This window comes from Panthera onca, chromosome C1 (genome assembly GCF_046562875.1).
Source record: "Panthera onca isolate mPanOnc1 chromosome C1, mPanOnc1 haplotype 2, whole genome shotgun sequence".
In the NCBI taxonomy this organism is placed as follows: domain Eukaryota; kingdom Metazoa; phylum Chordata; class Mammalia; order Carnivora; family Felidae; genus Panthera; species Panthera onca.
Window position 1 is genome coordinate 4,683,914 of NC_138346.1, and position 25,256 is coordinate 4,709,169.

Here is a 25,256-nt window from a genome sequence, read left to right on the forward strand (position 1 = left end):
GGAAGGAAAGGAAGGAAAGAAAAGAAAGAGGGCTTGGGGGGGCATTTGTATTTCCTAATAGTATAAGAATTTTACCAGAATATATACTGAAATGTGTATTGGGGTTTTGTTTATTTTGTGTATTTCTTGTTCGATTACCAAAGGGTCTTCTCCTAGATTCCCTTGATTGTGTTCTGTTAATTCCATTAATACAAAAAAATGATGTTTTTAACATAACCCTGCCTCTTTACTTATTGTTGAGATCTCTGACTTCTTGTCTGCTTTCTCCTGTGACATTGTGTCTTTCTGTTCAGCACTGAATTTCCAGAGTTTAGACAGTGGCACAAGGCAGAGTCTCCAAGAATAAATTAAGGGAAGTATTTCTCCTCTTCTTGATGATTTCCTATCCGTCTTTACAATGATCTCTCTGTCAGTTTCCGGGCAGCATCCTTATGACACCTAAGGCCAAAGTGAATGCAGTCAGACACTTAAGAGTGACCTCAAATGACGGTGACACAGTCTAACAAAATCAGTCAAATGCCACAAGGGCTTTTTCCATGTTTTCCTTATTTTTTCCCAGTTGCGATCTTTAGCTTGAAAGATGGCAGCGGATGGTCCCAAATCCCCACATAAAAATAGCAGCAAAACAAAACCCACAGAACAAAACAAAAACCCACAGACATTTACATCAAAACTAAGTGACGAGGTCTCCCCTCCAACCCCAAAGTACAAGCGACCGGGGACACAGAAGAGACGAATGCCAAAATAAGCCACGGGCACTCACGGGGACGTGCAGGGGGCCAAGCCAGCAACCACAGCCGGAGCCAGTTTGCCAACCTCAAAACAAGCACACCATGTCACAGAGGGGGCTCTGTGACATTTCAAAAGCTATCCTGAGCCAAACTTCCCTCTAAAAGTATGGAAATGTTTACTCACATAAATGTCAGCAATGGAAACGTCCAAGGTGAAAGCCCATGCAAAGTTTCTAGCAAAAAGAAAGAATAAGGAACAAATGAACATCACAAAAAGACATGCCTGGGCTCGTGAGTGGCTCCATTGGTTGAGCGTCCGACTTCAGCTCAAGTCATGATCTCACAGTTCGTGGGTTCGAGCCCCGCATCAGGCTCTGTATTGACAGCCTAGAGCCTGGAGCCTGCTTTGGATTCTGTGTCTCCCTCTCTCTGTATCTCTCCCCTACTTGCACTCTGTCTCTCTCTGTCCCTCAAAAATGAATAAACGTTAAAAAAAATTTTTGTTAAAAAATAATTTTTTTTTTGTTTAAAGACATGCCCCGTAAAGCAGGCGTAAATGGAGCCCACTCTTTCAAGCAAGCTAATGTACATTAAGAACTTGGGATGAGCACTGGGTGTTGTATGGAAACCAATTTGACAATAAATTATATTTTTTATAAAAAAAAAAAAGAAAATTACAGACGAAATGTAAGAATACATAACATGGAATTAGAAAAACTCAGAAACGAGATGACAAAACTCAAGGAATAGTAGAAATAAAAAAAATCATTTTAGAAAATAAATTATAATGATGCAAGAATGAATAAAGTCAACACAGAAGGGGCACCTGGGTGGCTCAGTCGGTTGAGTGTCCAACTCTTAATATCAGCTCAGGTCATGATCTTGGAGTCGTGGGATCAAGGGAATCCGCTTGGGATCCTCTCTCTCCCTCTCTCTCTGGCCCTCCCCCGTAGCCCCACGTGTAGGCATGCCCTTTCTCACTCTGTCTCTCAAAATAAGTAAATAACATTTTTAAAAAGTCAGCACATGTGGCTTTAAGAGAAAAAAAATGTGAAAGACAGAAACATCTCCTCCCCCACCCCTCACCTTCTGAAGGATACGTGTCCTTTCTGTAATCTTTCTGTGCCTCAGTTTCCACAATTGTGGGAACATTAACAGCTCCAACCCCATCAAATCACTGTGAGTGTTTAATGAATTGGGTGATGGCATTTGGGGCCATGCTTGGCACAGAGTTAGAGTGTCCTGCTGTTGGTGGTGGTGGCATTCTCGCCCCGTCTCTGGCACGCTCGGGGGTTGCCATTCGGAGGGCTGATGACTTCATGGTGTCTTTGTGGCCCTCCCCCCACCAGTGCACGTCACAGAAGCACAGAGCACCGAAAGGGTGGCCACTGCTTAAGGGCCAAATACAGGAAGAACAAATGCAAATTAATGTTCCCCTAAGTTAAGTTTTCCTGTCCCGTCCTGGTTCGATAACTGCATTTGGGGAAAACATTGACCCAGAGTCAGAGTTAGTGTTTCTCAAACTCTCCTTGGAGTTCAGAGCCTGCCCTACAGATGAGAACGCCCAGCAGGCTCTCCACGTCCCATCTTGGAAGGTATGACTTAAATATTTACATATGAAACGCCGCCCCCCCCAAAGCTTCAGGCAGGTGATAACCCAGCAGGTGCACCGTCTTGGCCGGCCTGTCGCAACACAAAGTCAACCTGGAGCAGTCTGTCTGCTGACCTCGTTCCAGAAGCTGGGTGGCCCGCGCCCAACGTAACGTTCATAAACAAGTCAGCACCGCTGAATTTTAACCGCGTCGTAGCCCGTGTCCCCATCCTTGTCGTTGGGAGATGGTGCCGTGTGCGGCCCTGACAGAGTCGGGGTGGGGGTGGCAGGATGTCCTTGTGCTCGGGGCTTGGGGGGAGCCCCAAACACCGGCCAGCAGCGTCTGTTCCAGGCCTCCACTCCTTGTCCCTGAGGAACACATTTAGGAAGCTAGTACTTGCTATAAATTGCTCTGTTCTTGTTCTTCCTACTCTTTTTTTTTTTAGTTTATTTACTTATTTTGAGAGGGAGAGAGAGAGCACGTGCTCGAGAACAGGGGAGGGACACAGAGAGAGCAAGGATCCCAAGCAGGCTCCACACTGTCAGCACAGAGCCCAATACGGGGCTCGAACTCAAAAACCATGAGATCACGACCCGAGCCCAAACCAAGAGTCGGACACTTAACCGACTGAGCCACCCAGACGCCCCTTTCATACTCTTTTTAATGCTGTGTGGGGTAAAGTGGAAATTTTAGAGGCCGATCCACCCTAAATATTTTCTTGTTTCTCATGATTTTCTTTTACCGCTATTATGCCCATTTTCTCTCCTATTATTTTGCTCCTTCCGCACTGGTTTGCTGCGGCTGCTGTAACAGCTGTCACAAGCCGAGGGGCTCAACAGCAGACACGTATCCGCTCCAGTCTGGAGGCCACAAGTGCCAAATCAGGATGTCATAGGGGCTGTCTCCTCCCGAGGACGCGAGAAGCTGGCGCTCTGCTGGGGCCTCCGCGCGCCCACCCCTCCCCAGCCCCGCGTCAGCCCTGCTCCTGACTGCCAGCCCTCCCGCCTGGCTGCCACACTGCCGTCCCGTCCCCGCGACCATCTTCACGCGCCCTCTCTGAGTGTGCGTCCGCGTGCGCATTTCCCCAGTTTATAAAGGACACCCGCCATATGGGCCTGGGATCCGCCCTACGACCTCCCCTTCGCTCGTTCTCTCTGCATCGGCCCTATTTCCAAACGGGGTCACATTCGGAGATGTTGGAGATCTGGATTTCAACATAGGAATTTTAAGGACACCCTTTCCCTGTGTCTTCTCCATCCACTGGTGTAGGTTTTTTGCCCTCGTGCATGCCTTGTACCTAACACACCTTTTCATCCACCATTTCCTTCCTCCCTCTCTGGCAGAAGACCTGCTATCTGTGCAGGGAAATCCTGAAGTTTCCAAGTTCTGCCTGAATAGATGGGGAGCGTTTATGGCTTCCACACTGGGCAACAGCAAAACTCAGCGACACACTTTCGAGCTGAGTCTCAACACCTGGCAGGCAGCCGGGGCTAGTGTGTCCTTCTCTCCATCAGAACCAACGCTCACTAATTCAATTCAAAATTCTTTTTAATGTTTATTTATTTGTGAGACAGAGACAGAGACAGAGCACGAGTGGAGGGGGGGTGGGGGGGGACACAGACTCCAAAGCAGGCTCCGGGCTCCGAGCTGTCAGCACAGAGCCCGACGCGGGGCTCGAACTCACGAACCGTGAGATCATGACCTGAGCCGAAGTCGGTCGCTCAACCGACTGAGCCACCCAGGCGCCCCTCACTAATTCAATTTAATATGATGTGTCTGAATAAAGTCTGTGAGGTTCTAGAAAATGTGGTGCATCTGGATATTAATGTGGATTGATTTAAGCAGGAAAATTGGGGTCACTTTCAGATCACCTCTGATGTCATGTTTATAGCAATAAGCACTGGGTTTAATGGTGGCTACAGGATCTCTTCCTGCTCTAGTGAAGGCGAAATTAACCACTCTTCTATTTATTACCTGCTCATTAAAAAGCATGGGGATCGGACGCCGCAGTAGAAGCTTTCATTATCGCTCACTCTCTCCACCAATACCCACTGTCCTTGCCAAGGACTTTTTGTCACATGGAAGCTTTGAAAGCCTACCCTCCACAACAAAACAGCCATCATTAGCTGGGTTTTAATTCTAATTTTCTTAGCATTCGAAAATGCTTGTCTAAAGCTTCTCTTCCTTCACACACATGAAAGTGCATTATATTTGACACACGCATATCACATGCAGAGCTCTGCAAGATCCTTACTTCTTATCGAAAGCAAATATCAGAGACAAAAACGATCGAGACACTGTGACTCATGCACTGAATATTTTTCCTTCAGACTCTGGTACACATCAAGAGAGAACCGCACAAGCATGTAAAGGTCCCTCCTCATGACAAATGGAGACGGGCAAACTAATTTTCTTGGTGACCTTATCCAAATTAGTTAGAAGATAACACTTCAGATTTACGACGAGTTACAATTAAGACCTTTGATGCCTTCTAATTAAACCTGTAAAGATTTATTTCTATTATTATTCCTTTGGTAATCCTTTGCAAATGATAAAAATGTAAATGAATATTACCCTCCAAAGGAGATGTTTCTATTTGTCCTAAATTAGACTCCTTCCTTTCCAAGGATTGCGTTTCAGTTCAGATGCACACCTGCTCCAGTACAAATTCCACGTTGACCTTCAATAATTTACTTTTAAAGTTTGTGCAAGTGTTAGACACAGTCGCTCCGCCTAGAAACCGAATAAAAAGCCACCACATTCTTGCGCACTTTGTATGTCCTGCATCTTGGACCTCTGTGCCACCTCACGTGTTCAACATGCAAAGGTAATCTTTAGAAATGCGAGGGGGCTGGCGTCAGACTCGAGAGACTCCCGGGTCACTGCAGCCGGGAGGCCTGGCTTTTCTCAAGCCTCCGTCCGAGAAAAGAGGTGTTCTTCATCACGACTCTCCGTAACACCATTGTATTTGCCCCGACATGTTGAGCGTGTATTCTGCGTTAGTTTCACCAGGGCCAAACTGATGCGGCTCAGAGCAGTACAGCCTCCCAGGTCCTTATCCTCTGTCTCTTTCCCCCCCAGGAGAGTACAGTTACTTGGGGACCACTCTTCGCCGGGTATCCATAGAGCCCATGCCTTCCCTCCTGGATGTGAGACAGCTCATCGCCCTGTACGGGATCTTGCCTCTAGGTAAAGACTCTGCACGCCCCGTTATGCTTCTCTTAGAAGCAGGGACGCCCTGCTTGGTGACTTGGGTAGCATCTTCCTGGCTGAACTCTTCCTACTGAGGATTTTGACCGAGGGTCTCTCTGTTGCGATAGCGCGCCCCGGAGAGCACACGCCGGCACCGCTTTGGGGTGCCTGCTTGACATTCTGGGCTGAAGGTCCTGTCGGCAGTCATCCGGAGAGATAAAAGCCGAAGCCGGCACCTGCCATTAAAATTAATCAAATTAGACGAAGGCTAACATCAGGCTTGCCTTCTAGACATAGGCTTCCGTTACGAGGTCCTTAACAAAGCCGGCCTTTGTTGAGTCAGTGAAAAGTGTATTTCGTGGATCCGAAGGATCAAGGCTCCGCCGGTTTCCACTGATGGCCGCTGTAACGGCTAACTAAGATTCGATCGTGATTGTTCGGACCGGCGGACCAGAGTCCTGCGGTGTGCCGACAGGTGCAGGCGAGTCAACAGAGAAACCTGCTGCTCTCATTAACTGTTGTTATTTTATGACTTTTTTTATGTGCACGACCTGAGTCATCCGGGGCAGAGGTCGGAGCCCCAGCCAGGCTTTGCTCTGATGACAATTCCGAAATAGAAACCATGTTTCATTTAACTGGCTTTCGAATGGTATGGGAGGGGCGCCTGGGTGGCTCAGTCACTTCGCCTCTTGATTTCGGCTCAGGTCATGACCTCACGGTTCAGGAGATGGAGCCCTGAGTTGGGGTCCAAGCTCAGCTTGGAGCCTGCTTAGGATTCTCTCTCTCTCTCTCTCTCTCTCTCTCTCTCTCTTTCTCCCTCTGCCCCTCCCCCACTCATTTTGTCTCTAAATTTTTTTTTTAATAAATAAATAAATAAATGGTATGGGGGTGGTTTAGGCACTTATCATATTGTTGCACCTTGACTTAAATGTACTGGGAAGAAATAGCTCGTTCCTCTGTCAGAAGTAGTAAATGGGATTGGGGGAGTCAACATAAATTTCACACATAAAATTTACGTCCTAAATAAGCACGTATACTTGGAGGGTCAGCCTGATGTGGGGCCAACAAGATGAACACGCCATACTTACGAGGCCCCTGCAAATAACGTCTCGAGCTCTCCGGCTTCGTCGTGCTGTGATCCAAGAACAGGACAGCGGGGAGCAGCGCGTTGTTTTCACGGGTCTCCTAACAAATGAGGGGAGGTATGTTTGACCCGTGGCTCGAGGATACGCGGGGATAGATGTCGCCTGCAAGCTGGCGATGAAGCATCGGAAGAAGGGGGCTCGGGAAGCGTCCCACCAAACCCCCTTTTGTCAACGAGGAGCCTGACGTCCCCATGGGCTGCCGACCTCCTCGGGCCCCAGAACGGGCAGGGGTTTGTCCTCGTGACCCGTGTGTGTGTGTGTGTGTGTGTGTGTGTGTGTGTGTGTGCAAGGCACACACAGGCCAGACAGGCAAGTACGCTCGCAGATCTGCCTTCGAGAGCTTCATTTAAATGCCATGGATCTGAAATAGTAGCCACTCACAAGAGGGAGTGTGTTCTTTGGGCCCGTTGTTCAGGTCACCACCGGACCTGGCCAATAAGGCCACTGCAGAGGCCCTGAGGACCCACCGTGAGGCCTCTCTGCACCCAGAGCCTCCGCCAGGGATCCCGGGGTGAGGCGTGAGCTTTCCAAGCCCCTTGGGCAGATAAGGGAGTTCCCAGGACGCATCTGGTCACATTCCACCACTCACCCTCCCAGAAATATTACTGTCCCTCAGAACACAGAGGGAGAAAAGGAAGGGGGGCGGCACTCCCGGAGCAGAAACGTCATGCTGACGAGTTTTACACACGTCGTTTCGGTCCCCGCTTTTGCAGCTGAGTGAGCCTTTCCAGGATGCTGAGGAACCTTCTCAGGGTCCAGGGGTAGGGAGTGACAGAGCTGCGTTTAGGAAGGGCACGGAACACTGGCCTCCTTGTGATTCTCGCATCCTCCGAGAGTTGGAAAGGGTGAATGCACAGAAGCCTGGACGTCTCTGTCTCTTGGGAATTCTGCATATTTTTAAAAAACTGCCACTGAAAGGCGATAAGCAGGAAGGGCCGTGAACACCGCGGCAGGCGTGCCCGCCCATCGGATGGGCTGTCCAGGGACCAGCCCCGGCTGCAGAGGCCTCCCCAAACCACCGCCTTCCCCTCCCTGAGTGACCTTGGTGACCACCCTCTTCCTCTAGCAGGTTGCTTCCCTAGAGTAAGCAGCACATGTTCTCCTGGGTCTCCCCCATCCTTGCGGCTTCCTTCCTGCCGCCCCCTCCTCAGAGTCTGCCCTCAGCACCGCTCTGTCCTCCCTCCACCCCTTCCAAGACCTCTCCCTGCTCCCTGGCTTCAGCCAGCAACCTTAGCAAACCTGCAGCTGCCAGCCACCTTCCAGGGACCCCTAGGGCTGGCCACAGTCTCCCTCCCCAGCCCCTTGCTGTCCCCTGCCCCATTGCTATTAAGAACTACCTGCCCGAGTCCCACTCCAGGCCTGCAGTTACGGGGCCCCCCCTCGCCTGGCTTCGCCTCACATGTCCCCGTCTCTACACGGTCCAGCTCGGCCCCTTCCGCGGCCACCCTCTCCCAGAAGTCAGGCCTGAGCCCCCCATCCCCCAAGGTGGGATTAAGTTCTTCTCTGAACCCTCCGTGGCTCACATGGATCTCAGCACTATTTGCCTCCCATCCTGGTTACATCCACTGAGGTTTAGCTCCCGTCCTGGCCATAACCCTCTGCAGCGATCCCTGACTCTTCCACATGGGAACCCCACCAGCCCCCAGCCAGCAGCCCCCAATACCAGGTGCTGAACGGACCACCCCGGGAATGGTGTCCCTCTCCTAGCATGACAAACAGCATCTCCTTTATCATATTATGTTACCGTACCCCTCACTGACCACCAATAACACGTGCTTATGTGAGTGCATTTTATTTATTTATTTTTTTGGAAGAGGGAGAGCATGAGCTGGGGAGGGGCAGAGAGAAAGGGGACAGAGGACGTGAAGGGGGCTCTATGCTGACAGCAGTGAGCTCGACGTGGGGCTCACACTTAGGAACCGTGAGATCATGACCTGAGCCGAAGTCAGACGGTCACCCGACTGAGCCCCCCAGGGGCCCCTGTAATTGCATTTTGAACAGAACTTGCTCAAAACTGGTTTCCAAGTTTATGTTAGGTAACCAGAAAACAATGTTTCTGGTTACTCGGTAAATTCCCTGTATCTTTTCAATGACACGAGGGGCAAAAAAAAAAAAAAAAAAAAGGCACAATAATAATTGCAATATGGGTCTATTTACGGCTGATCGAAAAGTGCCCAGAGGTTGACCAAAGCAAAGTCACGTGATAGGAGATGGTTTGATCACATTCATTCCGTTCGTGGTCTAATCACTTAGTGCCAGCGTGCTCTCCGCGCGTGTTCAGAACCACAGCAGGTGGTCAAACCGAGTCCCGCTCCGGCCCGGGGGAGACGGACAGTGTGGGGGCCTCTGATGCCTGCATGGAACTCGGGTCACTGCAACAAGTGTCGGGCTGCCCCTGCTACAGGCTAGAACCTCAGACAGAACGAGGAAGCTTCCCCCTTTCCCTTCTGAGGATCACTCATGAACATTCTCAGCCCTCCTTAGCGGCTGTGTGTCCACATTCTTTTTCCCAAGCGTTCAAAGAATGCAGCGCCACTGCTGACAAGCAGAGAAATCCACACCCGCCCCCCCCTAAAAAAATGCCAGAGGTGAGTTATTGCAGGAATGTCCTTTAAAATGATGAGCTGGGGCCGGGGCGGGGGCGGGGGGGAGGTATTCTAGGGTGAGGGGCAGCAGGGAAGCCATGTACCGAGACCCTCTGGCCCCTCCTCGAGCCCTGACATACAAATCGAAGGTGTCACAGCCCAACTAAGACAGAAGGTGGGCCTCCGGGTAGAAATGCTCTGGACACGCACTTCCCTGTTGCAGAAACCGGGGGTCACGCAGTGGAGGGGCGGCCTCGAGGGGCTAAGAACCGCCGAAGCGGGATTTTAGAGCCCGTGCCTCTGACTTTTTTAGGTTCCGCAACAGTGCACGAGAACGCTCCTTTGGTGAAATCCCTGCTGCTGGCAGGGCCATCTGGGGTAGGGAAGAAGATGCTGGTCCATGCCATCTGCACCGAAACGGGAGCCAACCTCTTCGACTTGTCCGCAGCCAACGTCGCCGGGAAATACCCCGGCAAAGATGGCCTCCAAATGATGCTGCATATGGTCTCCAAGGTATTTACCGCAGTTCTTGGCTCCTAATTAATACTCCTCCCTTGTGCAAACCACGGTGTCAAATCCTGCAGCTCGTTTCCGTAAGCCGGCGAGCGCGGACCCTCGCAGATGACTTCCTCAGGCTGACACGCACATCTCTCTTCAACTCCCCCGTCGCGCCCTCCTATAAATTAGTTCGTCGTTGCCTCTGGCCGAGCCTCCGACAGGTAGAAACAGCTGCTCTCTCTGCATAAACACCCTCGGTGTCGTCCAGACCGGCCTCCTCCTGCCGCAGGAGTCCTTCCTGAAATGCCTGCGTGCGTCGTTGAAATTGAAAGCCACAACTTCTATTTCCGGCCCACCTCCCTTCGATAATGGCATCAGTCATTCGCGTTTCGGGGGGATATTCTTCCACACATGGCGTGAACTGCCAAGGCCCGGTTCCTTGGGCACATCCGCTTCTCACACAGGTAACAAGGAGGAACCTGCAGGAGCATTTACCCCACACACACGTTTACCTCCCCCCCCCCCCCGCCACACACACACACACACACACACACACACACACACACTGTTATCGGGGTGGGGGGGGCAGCAAATGCTCCATGATATCTGGCTGGAGGATAGGGTTTCCTAAAAGATGCATATACCACCCAGCTCTGTGATCTTAGATAAGTTCCCCACCTCCCCCAGTCTCTGTCTTACATCGCCAAAATGAACCAGTCAAACCAAATGGTACTGAAGTGTTCTGTCAGCCCTAAAAGCGATGAGTCTCGGATATAATTTAGATATGAGTGATGGTGGTAATAGATGTTGCTAGGTAGGTAGGTAGGTGATAGATGGATGAATGGATAGATAGATAGATAGATAGATAGATAGATAGATAGATAGATAGAAAACATGCATATATACAGACAAGGATTAGCAAGTTTTCAAACATTTTGGTACCGAATATTTCTATTGAGTTTTAAAACTTCACAGGGTTTTGTTTTTGTTTCGTGGACTACCTCGAGGTCGTCTTTATGCTGCTCGATTCACTCGTAGTTGTGAGCATCCCAGATAAGCCAGGTTTAACTATGGGAAGGTGTCCATGCAGCACGGCGACCCCATACCTGGGGTGAGGTATGAGCTGTGCCTCAGCCCTCGGGGGCTCAGAGGCACGGTTACCCATAAAGTTGCCCAAGGGGATGGTGCCTTTTCCGCATCACGCTGGCAGCCATAGGGAGGACATGATCGTGGTGGGATTTTGTTCTCTCGGCCTCGTGGTCCCCAGCGGTAGGTCGGGTCAGAACATTTCCCATTCTCCCTTTCTCCCCCGCTTGTCCTGCAGAAATTCACAGAGAGAATTGTCCAGAGCTGGGAGACGGGAGAGGAAGAAGGTGGGTGGGAAGGAAAGACCACTAAGGGATTTAACAGGGCACCTCGTTCGGACCAGCTGTCTCGCCTCTTTGTGTCGTACGTTGGACCTTCACAGTGGCCCCGCGAGGAGGCCATCCCCTCCCCGATAAAGAAACTGGGGTCCTGAGAGGGGTAGCAACTTGCCCAAGGCCACCGAGTCACGTGGCTTGGCCGGGGTCACCTGGGTCCTTCTCTTCTTGGCCCTCCTGCACCATTATTATCAAGGTCAAAATTGTATACGGTGAAATGCACAGACCTTAATACATTTTAAGTGCAAGCTTTGGAAACTGTGCACAACTTTACAGCCGCCATTTTCTGGTGACCGTCTGGTCCTTGTATAACTTCTTTTTTGAAATATCTGTCCAAGGCATTTGCCTACTTTTCACTACACGTTTGGTCTTGCGATTTGCAAGAGTTCTTTATACGTTCCGGACACAAGTTCTTTGTCAGTCATACGTATTGCAAATATTTTCTCTTGTTCTGTGATCTGCGTGCTCATTTTTAAATTTTTTTGTTGTTCACACGTCCCATCAGTTACTGACCTAGCGTGTTACAACCTCCCACCGTGGTCATGGAACTCTGTATTTCTCCCTTCCGTTCTGTCGGCTTGTGCTGCGTGGACGTTGAAGCGCTGTTAGGAGATGCGCCCACATTTGGGATTGGTGTGACCAGCTGTTTAGTTATCATTGAAATGCCTCTTTTTGTCCCGGAAGTGCTCCTTGTCCTGAAGGCTCCCTGGCCTGATACTAATAGAGTCACATCAGCTTTCTTGAAAATGTCTTTATAGTTAAAGCGCATTTCTTGTGCAGAGCCCATGGTTGAGTCTTGCTTTCTTATTCAATCTGACAACATATGCCATTTCATTGGAGCCTCTCCTCCGTTTACATTAAATGCGTCATTCAGACAGTTGTGTTAGGTCCGCCATTTTGCTCTTTGCTCCCCATCGCCCCGTTTCTTCTTTTATTCTTCTGTTTGTCCTTTCCTGCCTTCCTTTGGGTTAACTCAATACTTTTTGTTACTTTATTTAGATTCCTGTATTGTCTTTTTAACGATTCCTCTGTCTTAATCTATGGATTACAATAGTATTTTCAACTTAGCACCGTGGACACAGAGCTCATATTGTACTATTTTACCTAAAATGTGAGAAAAATAGAATCCATTTATTATCCTTTGTCCTTTATGTTCTTCTCATGGATTTTACATCTCATGGATTTTACATTTTTCTCATGGATTTTACATTTCTGTGGTGTTATAAACACCACAAAAAAGTGGTATTATTTTTGTATTAAATAGTCATTTGTCTTTTAAAGAAACTAGGTGGGGGGAATTAAGTACTTTACACCCATCCAGTATGTCCCTCTCGCCAATCCAAGCTCCCACCTGCTGTCATTTCCCCTTCAGCTGAAGGACTTCATTAGCATGTTTTTCAGTGCAGGTCTGCTGGCAACAAATATTTTTTAGCTTTCATTTGATTGATTTTTTAAAATGTGTATTTATTTTTGAGAGAGAGAGAGCAGGGGGAGGTCAGAGAGACAGAGAGAGGGAGAGAGAGAATCCCAAGCAGGCTCTGAGCTATCAGCACAGAGCCTGACACGGGGCTCAAATCCACGAACCGTGAGATCATGACCCAAGCCAAAATCAAGAGGCAGGCACTTAACCAACTGAGCCACCCAGGCGCCCCTCCTTTGATTGATTTTTAAATGTCTGTTCAGCACCTCCATTTTTGAAGGTGCATTTTGCTGGATACAGAACTCTGGATTATATTTTTGCTTTCAGCACTTTAAAGATGTTATTCTGTCATCTTCTTACATCCATATTTCTCATTAACAGTTATCAGAAATTCAAATTGTTGATCTCCTGGGTGTGATGTGTCATATTCTCTGAATGCTTTTAAATATTTCTCTTTACTCTGGTTTTCCTCAGTTTCACCCTAATGGGTCTGGGTGTTTTTCGGTTTTTCTTTGTACTTAAACTGTTGTGTGGCTCACTGTGATCACCGAATCCACAGATATATGTTTTAAACCAAATTTCAGAAATTTGGGTTACAATTTCCTCAAATATTTTTCCTGCCTCATTCTCCCTCCTCTCCTTTGGATGCTCCAAGTACATATATATTATGTTCTACAAGTCACCCAGGTCTTGTTCTCTCTAGTTTTCACATTGGATAATTACAATTAGTCAGTAATCAAGTTTACCTACCTTTCCTTCCACTGGTGCCAATCTGCTCTTAAGTCTATCGTGTGGGTATATTTTTTTGTATTTGATATTTTGTTTTTCAGTTATAGAATCTAATGTTTATTTATTTTTGAGACAGAGAGAGAGACAGAGCACAAGCAGGGGAGGGGCAGAGAGAGGGGGAGGACACAGAATCCGAAGCAGGCTCCAGGCTCCAAGCTGTCAGCACAGAGCCCGACGCGGGGCTCGAACTCACAAACCGTGAGGTCATGACCGGAGCCGAAGTCGGACGCTTATCCAACTGAGCCACCCAGGTGCCCCTTCAGTTGTAGAGTTTAAATTTGCTTATTTTTACAGGCTTTTATTTCTCTCTTTCAATTCTCCATCTGTTCATTCAAGATGACAATCCTTTCCTTTATAAGTCTTCGAGCTTAACGGTTGGCTTACATTTCTTGCCTACCAATTCCAATACGAAGGCACCTTGGAGTTTCTTTCTATCTGACTTTTTTCCCCGACCATGTGTCACATATTCCTGTTCCTTCATATCATTAGTAATTTTTCTTTGCATGTTAGACATTGTGGATGGTATGCTGTTGATGCGCTGGCTCTGTTCCAACCGGCAGTTAAATTACTGGCTGATCAGCTTGAGCTTGCAGAGGTTTTGTTTTCCATTTTGTGATTGTGGGTCTATTTTGATTTTTGCCCTTAGCCTAAGGTGAACCTCTGAGTCCTAGAACATCATCTTCACTTGAATGAACCTTAAATGGAAAGCCTGAGGTGTTTAACAAGCGCCTTCATTGTGGCAAAGGCTAAGGTATATGCTTAGTAATTTTCCAGCTGTTGCTCTCCACTGAGCCCGGAATCTTCCAGCATGCAGGCACCTTTCTGAGGTTAGCTAAGGCTCTGAACATGGGTTGGAACTTAAAGCCCAGCAGCCTGGCTTGTGGCCTCCTGTACTTACCCACAAAGCTCTACACACCAAGTGCTTCCGTGGAAAAGTAAAAGAAACCTACGCTCTTGCCCAGCCCCCCAAAAACACCTAAATACATCCATCCTCAACACCTAACTGCGTTGACATTGTAAGTAACAGGCAGAAGCACATAAATATTAAACTATCGCCATTTCACCAGCATCTTGTTTCGTATTAACTCGTGCGGTCCTCACAACAACCTTGTGAGGTAGACACTATCATCATCCCCGTTTTGCTGATGCGAAAACTGAGGCGCAAGCATTTAAGTAATTTTCCTGGCTTGCCGTGCTGCGACGTGAGCCTCCAGATATGATGACTGCATCATCTGCCTCTGACGGAGGTAGGGCTGACGTAAGCCTCTTCTCCTTCCTGCCGCATGGCTCCCCTGCTCCTGGCATGACCCTAGGACAGAGCCAATGACAGGATCATGATGTTCTCTCGCTCAAGACATTATTTCTTCTGCTACTGAGAGGTTGTCTTGATAGCGGGTAAGCTGTCTTCGCATTTATTAAAACCATCGCATACTGACATTGTGTAGGCCACAAAAGGCCGAACGTCAAACTATCAGAATGTGGAAAACAGTGTATTTAGCCACCTAGGGCACTCTGTGCCTGACACACACCTCGTTAAGCCTCACCTTTACTGTGTGTATCGCTGATCCCTGAGAGACACGAAGGTCTCGGGAGTGGGAGTCACTCAATGAAAACTCCTGTGTGGTGAGGCCACCGTGTCCTGGCATGACTGACAGAGGGGCTATCTGCATTGCAAAGAGGTATGTGGCTTTAATTAACCAAAGAGGCGGGAAATCATACCTGTGCCAGAAGATCTAGGCCAGGAAGCCATAATGCATTCCTGTGGTCCGCGAGCCGTAGAATGGGCTGTAGCTTGCACACAGCAGAATCTGGCTCTTCGGCATTTGCTGCAGAAGGTGAAATAACAGAAGCCCTGTTACTTATCATGCCTCCTTCTAAAGAATTCCCATCCCTGAATTAACCTCTAGAAAGCCAAGCATGCAACTCTCAGGAAGCCACTCATAACTGCACTTCTGGCTGTTGTTGGGTTCCTCCCACCACACTCTACATGCGTGCAAACTCTGCAGAAATGCGTCTCTGGTTTGTTGCATGGGCACAGATTCCAATCCGTGCTGTTAGCATTATTTTTGGAGGGTTCCTTTGTTTTACACAGTTTTTCTAGGGGCGTCTGGGCGGCTCAGTCGGTTACGCGTCCAACTTCAGCTCGGGTCATGGTCTCGCGGTTCGTGAGTTCGAGCCCCGCGTCGGGCCCTGTGCTGACAGCTCAGAGCCTGGAGCCTGCTTCGGATTCTGTCTCCCTCTCTCTGCCCCTCCCCTGCTTATGCTCTGTCTCTCTCAAATGTAAAATATACAGTCTTTCTCATGGATTAACAGCTTGGATAAGCGAATTCCTTGAAGAACTGAGTTGGTTGTATGAGTAAGCAACTTAGCTAAAATTCCCTCTTATGCTAAAGTTATATGCAGGAAAGAATACACATCTATTTATCAGGGAAATATTAGAAATGTATCTAACAATTAAGAAATGTGATAAGTGGGGGCATCTGGGTGGCTCAGTCGGTTAAGCATCCGACTCTTGGTTTGGGCTCAGGTCATGACCCCAGGGTCGCGGGATCAAGCCCTGTGTCGGGCTCCACACCGAGTATGGGATCCGCTTAAAATTCTCCCTCCCTCTCCCTCTGTCCCTCTCCCCTGCTTGCACTCTCTCTTTCTCTCTCGAGAAGAAAGGACAGAAATGTGATAAACGATTACTATTTCATACGTATTTCGCGGACGAAAGAAGTCACCACGGCAAGGCACCGGCCTCCTCGGGTCTTTATAATCAGGGGACGGAGGAACAGCAAAGACTCCACGGGACTGGAGCCTGCCACGTGCTAAGGAGTGTAACACACACTTTCATTTTTAACTGCACCAATCCCTGATGAGACAGGAACTAAAGTCTCCATTCTACAGACCAAAAAAACACAAAACAAAAAACAACGAAGCTCAGAGTGCTTCATTTGACCCAAAATACAAAAGAACAAAGAGGCTGGCATCTGGATTTAAGCCCACGTCCGACTCCAGCTCTGTCACGCGGCTCCCGACTGGCCTCTGGGGGAGGGAAGCCTCCGTCGTGCCCGGCCTGTGGCAGCCATGCCCGCCCAGTGACCCAAGGGCAGGGACATTCCCGGGGCAGAGTGTCAGCTGGGGACGTTGCAGCGTGAGAAGGTGAAGAACCGGAAACTATTGCGTGCTGTTGGCACCCCGGCAGGATTCCACGTCTTCCGGATCCCCCTTCTCCTGAGCCTCCGGACCTCCCACGAGAAGGCCGAGCAGAGGCCAGCAGAGCTTGGAAGGTCCAGGCAGAGGACTGCTTGTCTTGTGCTCTGGGTCTGGGGAGAGATGGCTTCTCTTCCCCGTGGTCTTTGAGCCCTCCCTGTCCTCCAGTGAGGGCCCGACTCAGAGCGAGGCCGCCTCCCACACTCCGCATCCGGTCCAGGCCACGTGGCCCACACCGGCCTGCGTGTCTGGACAAAAAGAAGCCGTGATGCTGTTCGTGCCTTGGCACCACTCGCCAGGAGCTCCTCGTTGGGCTCACAGCCAACAGCCTGTGGCCGCCTGCCAAGGGATCTCGCCCAGATGTGCTGGTACAAACAGCTGGTCCAGGAGTCAGGCCACGGAGACCCCAGCCAGTTATGTTTCTGTAGCTCATGGAAGCTCAGATACCTCCTGGTGAATAACGCAAACAAAGACACAGTTGCTATTCGTGGATGATTTTTTTTTTCCCAACACACGGATATATAATAAATGTAATAAATGTGGGAGTGTCACCGTCGTCAGGTGAAATTCAATACGGATAAAGCAAACATGACACCTGACCCCAAAACGCAGAGTTGCTCACGGGAGAGAAGGGGAGGAGGGGGAGAGGGCAGGGGAGGAGAGTGGGAGAGAGAATCAGAACCTAGGAGCTCCGGTGGAGCACCAGGTATGAAAATGAAGGAAGGGAGGGGCTGGTGACCTTGATCCTGAATGGGTCACCTTACACTTGTTGTGGAGACAGTTTAGGCTGAGAAGGGAGTCCACATGCGCATCACAACCTTTTTTTTTTTTTTCAGCGTGAACTTTGTATTTCAGAGCAGTTTTAAGTTCACAGCAAGGTTGAGCAGAGGCCCCAGAGCGTCCCCACATCCCCATGGAAGGGGGGCCCCAGACCGCGGATGCCCCAAGCGTCGTCGTCTGTCAGTAAGGGACGTGCAGGCATTCTGTGGGCTGCAAATCACCGTAAATCTAGGGTCCGTCTGCTCTTGACCAGGGTCCACCCACAGGCGTGAAAGAATCATTAGCCAATTTGGAAACACGTAAAGCAAGGAAGGCCTTGAATGTGGCTAAAACGTGCCACATGTTAGTGGAGACTGTAGATGGCCTTGCGCGTAGGCATTAACCCTTGTGCTGCCCAAGCCTGGCTCGGTCAGTGCAGCCTGGCGTGAAGCCGTTAGCCCCGGCGTGGCGGGAGTGAGCTGAGGAGGAGAAGGGGATCCAGACAGAATTCCAGAGGGCTTGAAAGCCTGACGCCTGTCACCATGCAGACACCTTCCCTTTGACTACAGCCTGATAATCGGCCGAGCATCAACATGTTGGTGTTGCCAGCACTGACCTGACTCCCCCAACGGCACCCACCTGTCACAGTCTATCAACCGTGCCTGTATCCCAGCTCCTCCTGGTCCTCTCTTCTGCCTCAGTTTCCCTTCCTTTTCATACAGGGCCAGCCCAGCCGGTCTCCTGACTCTTTAGTACAACTCGGCTCGTCCTTTGAGTATCAATTTATGGTTTAGCCCAGCTCATACCCAGTGAGGACTTGAAGTAATTTCCGCCATCTTGTAAAAGACTATAATTCAAGGAAATCAAAAATTTAAACACTATTTTTAAATAGTGGGATGCAGAACGAAACACCTTCACGTTTTAAGTGTTTAAACAGAAGCCAAGTGACCACAGTCTCAGAACGTGAGCCTCCCCTCTCCCTGAGTAACTCACAACTCTCCACTCCTCCCCAGCATGACAGCTCCCTGGTGGTTGCCTGCCTGTGCCCAGCAACTCTCATTCAGACACAGAAACTATACACTCTCCACCATGTCTCTCCTGCCTCCCCCCACTGAGCTTGGAATATCACAGATGCTTGGCAAATAGGTATGGGGTGGGTAGTTTGATGGATGGATGGAGGGAGGGATGCATGGATGGATGGGTGGATGGGTGGATGGATGGATGGAAGAAAGGAAGGGTGGGTGGGTGAGTAGATGGATGGATGGTACATGGGTGGATAGATGGATAGATAGATAAAAGAAAGGACGGAAGGGTAAATAGTTGGATGATGGGTGGATGGATGGAGGGTGGGTGGGTGGGTGGGTAGACAGGTGGGAGAATAGGTGATAGGAAGGAAGGCAGGGGGTGGGTAGGTGACTGAATAGACGGATGATGGGTGCATACATGGATGGTGGCTAAATGGACGGCTAGATGAATGCATGGTAGGCTGTAGATGGATGGTGGTGGGAAAATGGATGGATCGATAGAAAAAAAGGAAGAAAGGGTGAGTGGGTGGATGGATGGATGGACGCGGGGTGTTTTCAGTTTGGTAAACTGAGACTCAACCACTGAAAAAAGTAACCTGGTTTTTCATCAGTTTCTCTAAGGCAAGCAAAATCGGACACTTTCGGAGAGAACTTCCAAAGCTAACAGGAGTCATTTGGGCAAATCATATCAGTAATTTAAGTGTGCCAAACACAAACAAGTTTTCACCGTGGAGTCATTATATCCTGACCCAAGAGAATCTAATTTTGATGGAGAATGTTGATAGCGTTTCTTTTGGGATTAAAAAAGATCAAAGCCATAAAAAGCACATGGAAGAAGTCTTTAATTGTTTGATAGAGCTTCCCAGAATTTGAAAAAGCACATGGTGGAAATTCGTTTTGATTCCAGATTTGACATGTAACTGAAAACCTGTAGTTATATTTGATGGGACTGAAGAGCCCTCTACTGGCAGCTGAAGTCAACTAGCCCGTGCAACTTCTGGAAAGTTCAATTATGAATTAATTACATCTAATTGCCCATGACCTCAAACTCTCTGTGAGTAATTTAAATGAAGGCTTATCATTGCTAAATGAAAATTAAAAGAGCAAAGGATACCATTTTTCATTAACAAATTGGCAAAGAGTTTTTTATTGTTAATACTCATTAAGGAGGGGGTGTGGAAAAACAGATTCGCTTATCCACAGCTGAAGAGAGTGTAAGCAGAGAACCTCTGGGAGGGCAGGTTGCCAACGTGGGCGAAAACAAGAATAACATAAGCCCTGAGGTCCAGCAGCTGTGGGTCTGGCCCCGTTCTAAGGGAATGACCTCGCCATGGGCCCCCAAAGCTCATCGAAGCACTGTTTGATTTTGTTAGAAGGCAGAAACCTTCCAAACGTTCAAAATCAGAAGGTTAGATCAATAAATTATGGGACATCATGTTAAAATGATGTTGGAGAAATAAATGTCATATGGGGTAAACCAGAATGCAAAACAGTGTATGAGGAACGATCTCATTTTGGCAAATATGGGTGTCGAAGACGGTCTACAAAGGTGGGAAATAACATGACAATTCGCTCGTACAGAGGAGGCAAAGAGTGTTGTTTATGTGTCTGAATACGTATCCTGAAAACTTTACTGATGAATACTGCTTTGGCAGTAACAATAAGGAAGGGCTAAATTTCCACGAATTTCCATGTTTTCAAAGCTTGGCCTGTCCACCCTTTGTATCTGCGAACATCCCTCGTGTCACAGATGCCCAGCCTGGGCCAGCAACCGTCCTTACCTCCTGCTCCCTGGGGAAGGAGGACAGCCCTTCTCCCTCCGAGGTCGTCCTCTGCTGGCCGCCCTCCCATCCCATGCCACCTCCGGGCTCCGGGCTCCCCATCCTTCTAAAAGAATGCTCCCTGCCTCAGCCTCTGACCCTTTCACCCCTCAGCCCCCGTCACCTGGCTTCTCTCCCCTCCACGCCCCACCAAGGCCACCAGTGACCTCCAGATTACCAGCCCTGGCTGCCGTTGCCCACTCCCTTCCTGCACCACTGACCTCCCTGGGAGGTGGCGACGGCCCCCTCTTCTGTGCCCTTTGCTGTCCCCAACGCAGCACTCCTGCCCCGTCAGGCTCTTCACCCACGGCCGTCACCGGGCCTCACCCCCTTTCCCCCTCCACTGGTGAGCTCCCACCCTCCACTCCCACATGCCCACCAGCCAACTTCCCAATTCCCTGGGAACAGCCCCCCAGCACGCCATGCTTCACACACCCACCAGAGGGATGTTTCCATACTGCAACTAGGATCCAAGTTCTTGATTAAAGTCCCTTACAGACTCTCCACAGCTTCCAGGATAAAAGCAAACTCCGCAGCCCGGCCACAGCCTTTGTGACGCCTTTGTGGCCCCGAGCAGCCCCACGAGGGCACACGTAGCCCTGTGCCCTGGCTCCCGTCCCTGGCATGGCCGACGCATCCCCATCTTCAGGCTCTGTGATCTTCTAGAGACCACTAGAAGCTCTGTGTGCTTTAACACTTTGTCTGCAGTCTCCATTCCTGGTCACCTGCTTGACCCACTTCTCGCTCTTTCTGTCATTGGTGGCCCTCGCCGACACCCCATTTTCCTAGGGCCACCCTCACAAGCTGCCCTCCCTTCCCCTGGGCAGGTCCTTGAGGGCAGGGACCCCAGCACTGAGCACAGCGCCTGGGACACCCTCGGGAAGCACTAACGAATGAAGAAATGTGAGAACAGCTCTCAGTCTACATAAAGCCAGTCTTTCTGGCCCACGAGAGCCTTTCGACTATTTGAAAACAGCTAGCTTACCCCCTTGAGTCTTCTTTTCTCCCGAGACAAGTCTCATCCCTTCGATCCTCCCTGGTGGGAGACACTGTCCGCGTGGGGGTCCCGGATTCCATGCCTCTCTCGTCTGTCCGGAACTGAGCCTGGCCACCAGATGTCCTCTGGCCAGCTCCCCACTGAGGAGGACAAGGCAGTGACGGCTTTAGAGTTCTCCCTGCTGGAATAAAAAGGGGTAGAGGAGGAAACAGGTCAAGGGTAGTGAGATGCTTTGGAACGGGCATCTTGTCTCCCATGGAGACAGGGCAGACATTAACGCCTGGTTAATAAAGGCAGACCCAGGTCTGACTCCGGGCAGACTGACTCCAACATTTCTCCAGTGCTGGGGGGCATATTACCCCTTCTCTGCCTCAGTGACCTCACATGTAAAGGGGAGATGCTGGGACGAGCAGGGTACAGTACGCACTCAGCGAGCGAAGGAGAAGTGGTGCCATGAGATCAAGGCGCCTTGCAAGTGATCATTCCTTGTATTGTTATTGTCAGAGAAATCGCTGGGGAAACATTTTCTGCTTCATTTGATAAGAACCGAACCCTCAGAAACCACGTCACCACCAAGGTCCCCCACACAGCCCCGTGTGCCCCGCAGCAGGTGAACGGTCCCGGCAAAGCCATTCCTTCACAGGTGCGGGTGACAAACACAGGAAGCTTGGAATTTCCCCACCAGCCCCGAACGCACACAAGTTCGGGAACAGTTGTTAGACTTTCGCATTGAATGGAATGGTACGACCAGAGACCGTTGGTCTCAAATTATCCCAAGCTAACAAGACTCCTGCCTTTCAAGACGGCTGGAGCAGCTTACTTGGTTAGAAGCAGAAGGCTCCGGAAGGGCTTGTGCTCACATCTGCGATTGCCATTGAGAAGAGTGGATCGGCGGAATGGAGACACGCAAAGACTGGAAAGGCTGTCGCTTGCCAAGTGGACACAGGAGGGGAGAGGCCGGCTCCTTCGGCAAGCTCACCATTAGCCAGTGACGGGAGACAACGGCTTCTGTGCGGTGTTCTTCCAACAGCTTTCTGTTCTAAAGCTACGATTTTTAAGGAGTGAAAAAGAATAAGATTTTGCCTTTGTCATTATAAAGTGTGTCTTTTCTAAGAAGCTGGAAACCCAGGATCTCATTTTCTTATTTTCTTTAGGGGCTGGAAGCAGCGAAGCTTTGGACTTAAAATAGCTTTCAGCAGAACAATGCTTCCTTGGAGCCCACCCTCGGTCTGCAGCGAGGGAGGGGGCGGGCCACGTTGTAAAGTCGGGGGGCCTACGGCAAGGAACCCAGAGAACCGACAACTGGCGACGGGGCCCGAGAGCCTGGCAGACTTTGCCGCCAGCAGCCCGGTCTTACATCCTGCTTCTGCCATTTTCGAGCTGTGTGACCTTGGACAGCTCACTTAGCGCCTTTCAGCCTTGGTTTCCCCGTGTGCAAACCTGGGTGAGCATCGCGGCACCTGCTTCGCAGGGCTGTGGCGTGAACCACGTATTAAGCAGAGGACGTGCTGGGTTAGTGTTGGCCCTGACCGTGAGTGTCCTGCCGTGTGCGACGCGTGTGGCCCTGGCCGGGCACACGGCTGCTCACTAACTGCTGGCACTCGCTGCGGTTATCACACCCCGCCGCCCTGCCTAGGAATTGGGGCTACAATTTGCAGTTCTTAAACTCTGTGGCTCTGGGTCTAAAAACTAATGCGTACCGAACAGTGGTTGGCAAGACGTGCTTCCCCCCTGAAGGTGCTGGCAAGTGGGGACCGTGAATGCACACAGCCCAGGTGTCACGCTGGCACCAGGATCAAGTTCCATCGGCTTTTGTCTTAGAGCGTGCATAATCTGCCTCACTAGGTACGTAACACTGGGGAAACGGCCGCAGCGAGCCTAGTGACTTTTCCATCATTTGTTAGATGCCTGTCTTGGTTAAAAATCATGCCCGCTGCCTTAATGAGGTTTGAAGAAATACAAAAATAGGAGTAGATAACACTACATTCGCTGCGGCCGGAGGCCGGCTTTCATCTGTCGCAATTTTGCACAAAGCACAGGTTGTTGCAAAAAAACCCAAACTTTGCTGTCATGGGGGCGCTTTGAAGAGATCCTTAGGTGTGTGGCCGTGATTCGCGGTCCCAGCGCTGTCGCGAAGCCCCGCCCACCGTGGAGGGGCTCAGAGCCACTTCCCAGACAGAACCCGGCCACAAAGGCACAGCCACACCAAGGAGAACAAAAGGCATTCCGGGGGCCCTTGTGCTGAAACAGCTTTTCTCACGAGGAGCAGGTCTGAATAAACCTGGGAGCTGCAAGCAGGCTGTAATTACAGCTTGAGACCCAAACACCCCTTGATTTTGTTGCAGCAGAAAACTGTCATTTTATTTCAAGCCAGACTGATTCAAGGCTCCGGGTCCTAGAGCCAAATGCACAGACCTCAAGGGTGTCCTGCCCGTAAGGTGGGAGAGGAGGCCGCGGTGGGGGCCCCGCCCTGTCGTGCAGGAGGGCCAGGGTCGGGCAGTGGAGCCCCTCCGGGCCCCGCTCCCCCGTGAGAGCCGTCTTGGGGGCCCTGCTGTTCGTGGTCGGGGACCAAGAAAGACAAGCATGTACGTTTCCCCCTGCAGGTGGCCCGGCAGCTCCAGCCCTCCGTGGTCTGGATCGGAGACACAGAAAAAACCTTCTACAAGAAAGTTCCCAGCGCAGAAAGGATGGTAAGGGCTTCTCGAGCATTTCTTCCTTTGGCCTTTTCTTTCCTCCAAGGGGACTCTTACCAGGAACTGTCTCCATTTTTCAAGGTCTTTTTTACGGGAGGAAGGAAATGAAAGGGCAGTCTCTCTCTGCCCTATACATGTCTGCATTTGAAAAAATTCAGTGGTCTGCTTTGATGAGGAATAATTTGGGGAAAAAAAAAAGAAGAAGAAGAAGGAAAGTGTGGAAAGAGGGGGGAGGGAGAGCTTTGGACCCAAACATGTGACGCAGAGGTAAGAAACAATTCAGAGAATTTTGCTCAGTTAAAGCAAATGGCACACAGAGGAGTTATTATTAGGATTTCCTATTGTTCATAATAATAAATAGCAAGGGCCTGAAATTTATGAACAAAGGCCTTCTATAGAACTGCTAAGTGCCTGCATTTGGGGCCTCCAGGGAGCCGGCTTTCAACTGCTTCCTTCCTCCTTTTCTCTCCTTTAAACGGCCCCCCCTCCCCCGAACTTCCCCCCACAAATCACCAGCAAATTTCCCACAAGTTAAAAAAAATTTGCAGATACACATGATTGTTATTCGACATCAATTTGCAACAAAGCAAATAGTGGTTAACTGTGAATTTCTGATTAAATTCATAAGGATTTTAATCACTTTCGATCCTTATGCATTATACATCATTTTTAGCAGGTAGAGCTGATTTGGAAAAAGAATGAAAGCTCAATCTTTTCTTCCCCCAAATGAGCCTTGATTGCCCTGTCATTTTAGAAACTCTTAAGAGGACTCATTCATGATTTACCCGAATCTGGGAGCTAGCTCCCTCTGCTGGCCACTCTGCTGCAGTGAAGAAAGTCCCCACCTACGATCGCGTCGAGACAGGAGTTAACTACGGGCCAGATCAGAGATCTAAAGACACACGCGGGGCGCGTGTGACCCAAGGTGTCACACACCCGACGTCATCAGAAACTCTGTCCTGAGAGAGCAAGGGCTTCTCACGCTCCCGCTGGACATCGGCCTGGAGACTAGGAGACGTGGGCTCTGGGCTCACCACACCGTTCATCGTAGCTGGCTGTGTGGCCGTGAGCAAGTCACTTAACCTCTCTGGGCATCCACTTCCGTGCCTACTTAATTACAGGGCTCCAGCGAGCACAGCCTCCGGGTTCATGAGGCGCCCCTTGCATTCTCTGCCATGACCCCCTCGGGCTGTGGTTCTGCTCTGAGTGCTTACAGCCATGGGCTCACCTGCACACCTGAGTCTGTGGGGAACAGGGCGACGGTGAAATGCTCACCTGTAAGAGAGCCAGAGGAGCACTGGGGGAAGGGCTGATGGCGGGGAACGAAATACGGGCTCAGCAGACACATCCCGTGGGCGAGGCAGGCAGCCGGCAGAGGGGAGAGACCAGAAGCC

At 50.1% G+C, this 25,256-nt stretch overlaps 1 protein-coding gene across 1 annotated transcript in view; it reads left to right on the forward strand.

The window, feature by feature from the left end:
• Positions 1–25,256, forward strand: part of DRC11 (dynein regulatory complex subunit 11) — a 153,925-nt gene that overhangs the window by 107,342 nt on the left and 21,327 nt on the right. The window contains exons 14-16 of the mRNA XM_078450742.2: positions 5,405–5,512; positions 9,559–9,758; positions 23,773–23,859. Of these exons, the coding sequence (XP_078306868.2) occupies positions 5,405–5,512; positions 9,559–9,758; positions 23,773–23,859 (395 nt within the window). The remainder of the gene's footprint in view (positions 1–5,404; positions 5,513–9,558; positions 9,759–23,772; positions 23,860–25,256) is intronic.